The 5,806-nt window shown below is 36.8% G+C and overlaps 1 protein-coding gene across 1 annotated transcript in view; it reads right to left on the bottom strand.

Annotated features, from left to right (window-relative positions):
- Nucleotides 1-5,806, bottom strand: part of LOC107718680 (uncharacterized) — a 59,284-nt gene that overhangs the window by 22,543 nt on the left and 30,935 nt on the right. Inside the window, 4 exon segments of the mRNA XM_016525870.1 lie at nucleotides 1,810-2,156; nucleotides 3,428-3,520; nucleotides 3,590-3,982; nucleotides 4,108-4,555. Coding sequence (XP_016381356.1) covers nucleotides 1,810-2,156; nucleotides 3,428-3,520; nucleotides 3,590-3,982; nucleotides 4,108-4,555 — 1,281 coding nt within the window.

Genomic DNA, 5,806 nt, shown 5'->3' on the forward strand with positions numbered 1-5,806 from the left:
TTTCTTCTGCTCTGACAATGTTCCCCAACTCTGAGGATTGGTTTTTCCAGCAGGACAATGCTCCATGCCACACAGCCAGGTCAATCAAAGTGTGGATGGAGGACCACCAGATCAAGACCCTGTTATGGCCAGCCCAATCTCCAGACCTGAACCCCATTGAAAACCTCTGGAGTGTGATCAAGAGAAAGATGGATGGTCACAAGTTATCAATGCCAAGATGCATGAAAGCTGTGATTGAAAATCAGGGCTATTCCACCAAATATATAAGGTAAACGCTGAACACTTCCTAAGTTAAAACATTAGTGATGTGTTGATTAAAAAATAATATGAACTTGTTTTGTTTGCAGTATTTGAGGCCTGAAAACACTGCATCTTTTTGATTTTGACTAGTTGTCATTGTCTGCAAATAAATTCTTTAAACTATGTTTGCATCTCCATAACTGAGGCCAGTGCAATACACATCTCGATGCATAGCCAACATACATAAAAAATACATATGAAGCAGCTACCGATGCGATGCAATTTGATTCACCCCTATTACGATGCAGTGTGATCCGATTTCGATTCGATTCAATGCAATACGATGCAATGAAAAAAATATGATGCTATGAAATTCAATATCATATAGTTCGCTTTAATTTCTTTGGTTCATTGTAGTTATTTGGTGGAAGATGCAGCTCTACTTCTGCCATGTTAATCTATATTCTATGTGACTGTCAGGACACGCCTCGGTCTCCATAGTGTTGATTCGTCATATTCACGTAGCAGCAGTGGTGATGAGAGAACGCGCTTGAGAAACAGTTTAGAGAGGAGAAATCAATCTACGTATAAAATACTTGTCACAAATTATTTGTCACTTTATAAATAATAAAAGTATAGCACATCTACTAACAAATAAATAGTTTTTTACCTATGCAAAAATGTATTGCGATACAAATGCAAACTTGTATCAAAAGGCCCTATCTGATATTGGTCACAAATTACTGGTCACTTTCTAAATAATAAAAGTATAGCGCATCTACTAATAACTATATATAAATATATCGTTTTTTACCCATGCAAATATGTTAGAAACGATGCATCGCGATACAAATGCCAACTTGTATCTGATGCACACTTTTTAAATCAATGCAGCGCATCGTTAACTTTTATGCAGATGCACCGATGCAAATCTGTGAATCTTATCGTCCCTACTCTAAACAGCAATATGTTTATTTGAGATTTGGAAGAAATTTTGTCAGTAATTTATAGAATAAAACGAAAATGTTCATTTCACTCAAACATACAAATAGTAAAATAAAACAAGAGAAACTGATAATTTTGCAGTGGTCTCTTAATTTTTTCCAGAGCTGTATTTGAAAATTTGGTGCAGGGCTTTGGGTGTCTGTGCCTTCCTGAGCTCAAAAGCACTCCACAATTTTCCAGTGTAAATCTTTGGTGGAAAATGGAAAATGTAGCACACTCCCATTATTTTCACATTACCCACCTAACCCTTGCTCCAAACCACAACTATTTCAGTCTTCATCAGCAACATTTATTAGTCTGCATCAGTTCTAGTTCATCAGATTGTAAGCACATCCATTCTTAATTAACAGGGTATGTGTGGAGTAGCGGACCAAATTAGTGAAAGTATAAATACTTCAGGTTACATACAGTGGGTACGGAAAGTATTCAGACCCCCTTAAATTTTTCACTCTTTGTTATATTGCAGCCATTTGCTAAAATCATTTAAGTTAATTTTTTTCCCTCATTAATGTACACACAGCACCCCATATTGACAGAAAAACACAGAATTGTTGACATTTTTGCAAAAAACTCATAGACATAATACCCTCCTGGACAGGCTTTGACTTTAATGGGATTGGATTGGAAATAGCAGCAGTTATTGCTCCAGTGACCGCAGACATCTCGAGTGACCATTCCATCCTCAACTGTTGGATGTCCTCCGTTCAGCCACAGTGGAGCATGAGTGCCAAAACTCAACTTATCAACACATGTGTCTGGCATCTGAACACTCTGACCCTGAGTGAAGAGACGGTACCAGCCGTTCCAGCTGACCCAAGAGTCACACATTATTTGAGAGGAATGTTGACTGTTGGTGGCTCTCCATAGATCTTCCAGGACATTGTAGTTGTAGCAGGGGTCAACAGGGGGAGCTGTTGTTAAGAAATATTAGAAAAGTAAACGTTTCGGACTGAATGAATGCTATACTGTTTTTTGTACAGAATAAGTAGTGCTATGAAATCTTCAGAACAGTCTTCACTTAATTGTTACACTCTGTTACGCTTGTGTTTAAATGTATTCAATGTTGAAAACAGTTTGTCTTGAGTTCGAACATCTACTTTTATTTTGCTGAAACAAATGGCTAACATGAGTCCTTTTGCAACTGAATAGCTTGACTTTTGTACTTTTATAATCTTAATCTTACAAATTATTGGTTTGTGTTTGGTGGTCTAAATTGTTTCTTCTTTGTGCCAAATTATCTTTTTAAAAAAGTGACGTGATATGTGGCCAAGCATGGTGACCCATACTTGGAATTAGTGCTCTGCATTTAACCCATCCAAAGTGCACACACTCAGCAGTGAACACACACACACCGTGAACACACACCCGGAGCAGTTTATTGATATTTGTAAGCATTTTAATTTACATGAAATGTTAATTATTAGGTAATGTTTAATCAGTGGGCAGCCATTTTTGCTGCGGCGCCCGGGGAGCAGTTGGGGGTTCGGTGCCTTGCTCAAGGGCACCTCAGTCATGGTATTGAAGGTGGAAGAGAGCGCTGTACATTCACTCCCCCCACCTACAATCCCTGCCGGTACGAGACTCGAACCCGCAACCTTTGGGTTACAAGTCCAACTCTCTAACCATTAGGCCACGACTTCCCCATCATATCTTGATCTTGATCACAATCTTACATTATACACTGTCAAATTGTATAAATAAATAAATCCTATCAATTTTCACTCTGACTCTTATCTTTTATCTGTGTGCACACGTGTATTTCCTGTCATTTTAAGTAATTTCCTGCCTCTGATTGGTGGGGTCTGGGATCAGTTTGAGGTTATAAAAGGAGTCTACAGAGGTCTGAGAAACAGTGATGGTATAGTTTTTACTATTAATAAAAATGCACTTCAGTTGAGTTCTTCATTATGATCAATTTGATTCATCTGTTACACTGTCCATTAAATAAATAGAGTTAGAGAAGCAACAAAATCAGTCAAATAAAGAATGAGTGTTTAGGCACCTGTTGTCCTTTTCTTTTCATTTGTCTTGCATACTGATTTTTACTACTTTAACTATGATTTTTGCTACACGCTTTTGTAATGGGACAGAAAGACTGAAACATTTTAAGAGAATGTGTAATGAAAATAAATGAGTAAAAAATATTCTTGAGGCTTTAAGAGAAAACAAGACAATACTTTACCAGTGGTTGTGATTGGTGAAGTAATGGACACTATCGGTGGAATTCTCACTGTTGTAGAAACTAATTGGATGGACTGGCTTGAGGCTTCTGGTAGAAGAAATATATATATAGTATATCAGTATCAAACATGTTTAATCATAACCCAGAAAAGTATATACTAACCTACACAATAAGCTCCACAAACAAATGGTTTGACAAACTCATAAACATAGTAATTTCCAGGACAGGCTTTGACTCTTATAGGGTGGGATGTGTAAGTACAGCAGTCATTCACTGTGGAACAGACCCGACGGGTGACAACTCCATCTTCCAGCTGTGGATGAGGGCCGGTGAGTAACAGTGGGTTAAAAGTGCCACACATGCCATAATTAACACATGATTCTGTCATCTGGGCATTTTGACCATTGTAGAACAGCCTGTACCAGCCATTCCACTCCACATTATAATCACACATGCCATAGTAGTAATTGTTATTATAGTTGCCAGTGGCTCTCCAAGGCTCATCCAGACTGGTATAGTTGTAGCAGGGGTCAACACTTGGAGTGGTTAACAATACTGTTATTAAAAAGTAGAAAGCGAGCATTACATACTGCATATTAAATCTATTCAAGATAATAATATGAATACAAACCAATACAACTTGTGATAAACATGTCAAATAAAAAGATAAATGAACATACCTGCACAATACACAAGAGCTGGGATTGAAAGAGTTGGTCTGGTAAATTTGTAGACGTAATAATTTCCAGGACAAGATTTAACTTGGATTGGTTCAGATCTGTAGCGACTGCACATATCATGGCCAGAGCCGTAAATTTGACGAGTAACAACTCCATCTTCTAGTTGAGGATGAGAGCCACCAAGATACAGAGCACTAAAACCTCCACATGACATGTAAGACATACACCACTCAGGCATCTGAGCACTTGATCCATCAATGAAGAGCCGATACCAGCCATCCCATTCTACACGAGTGTCATCAAGTTCATTTGCATAGCTATTCCAAAACCCGAAATTGAGTGTGCTTCTCCGGTGGTTGTCGAGTATGTTGTAGTTATTGCACGGGTCATAATCTGTGTTAGTGAGAGACCAAAACAGACCAGTTATATTTAAATTAGCAAATCTGACCTAATCAAACACATTTACAAACATGAGATTTAAATGTCATTGCCAATATACTGTACATACATACATACATCAGTGGTGGAGAGAGTACTGAAAAATTGTACTTAAGTAAAAGTATTGCTACTTAAGAAATAATTTACTTGAGTACAACTAAAAGTACTGAAAAATAATATAACTCAAGTAAGAGTAAATAAGTATTTTGCTGAAAAACTACTCAAGTTACTGCGTTACAAAGTACTTTAGTTTTATTTTTCTATTTATGCCCAAAATGAGGCAATGCGAACATCATGGAGCATTAAACACTCTCATGTAATGTCTGTTTCACAAGTGAGACTTAGACATAGATGTATTAAACTTATAACTTTCCAGGAAATCCCTTATATGGACAAATGCATCAGATATCACTACAGCTGAATAACACGCAGACGTTTTGACTGATGAAATATTAAGACAATAAACACACTATTGTAATGATATATCTGTGTTTATCTGTATTTAAACCATTTCGGGTATTTTCATGAGAATGATTCATATTTATAATGCAATGCTAATTGACAGTATAGAATTTTATAAAATAATATTTTTTCTGTCTCATTCTGTGATAAGAAGCAACACGGAACACAGAATCAAGTTATCTCAAGCATGACTGATGTTATATCGTAATTTTGGAGCAAAACATGATATTAATCTCATAAATTGTCATGTAATTGACCATTTAAATTGCCAGTAAAAAATAATGTGTGGTATGTGTAAGGTTGGGCATCGTTTGAATTGTAATGATACCGATTCCGATTCTGCTTATTGATTCAGATTCTTAATACTTCCTACTTTCGATTCAAATAAGTAAAAATAATAATAATGATTAAAAAAACATAAATCATTGTAATGTGGGGTTTGGGTATTGTTTTTGTGTCATGTTCTCATTCATGTCTTTTATTTTGGAATTATTTCATGCTGTTAGTGTCATGCTTCCCTTGCCCTCTTGTCTTCATGCCATTGGTTCCTCTGTTCTTTGTGTCATGTTCTGATTGGTTGTCTTAGTCATGTGTCTTGTTTCCCATTGGTTTGTTCTTGTCATGTGACCCTCTTTGTCTGATATAAGTAGCCATCATGTTGCCATTGTCTCTCGTCGTGTATTGATTTTGTAACCCGCTGTTGGTGAGTCTAGTCTGTTCATGCCTCGTCAAGTCTGTTCAAGCCTGTTCATGTCAAGTCAGTGTATCTAGTTTTCGTCTGTTTGGATTATGTTTGGAT

Source organism: Sinocyclocheilus rhinocerous, unplaced genomic scaffold (genome assembly GCF_001515625.1).
Source record: "Sinocyclocheilus rhinocerous isolate Xijiao unplaced genomic scaffold, SAMN03320098_v1.1 scaffold2921, whole genome shotgun sequence".
NCBI classification, from domain to species: Eukaryota; Metazoa; Chordata; class Actinopteri; order Cypriniformes; family Cyprinidae; genus Sinocyclocheilus; species Sinocyclocheilus rhinocerous.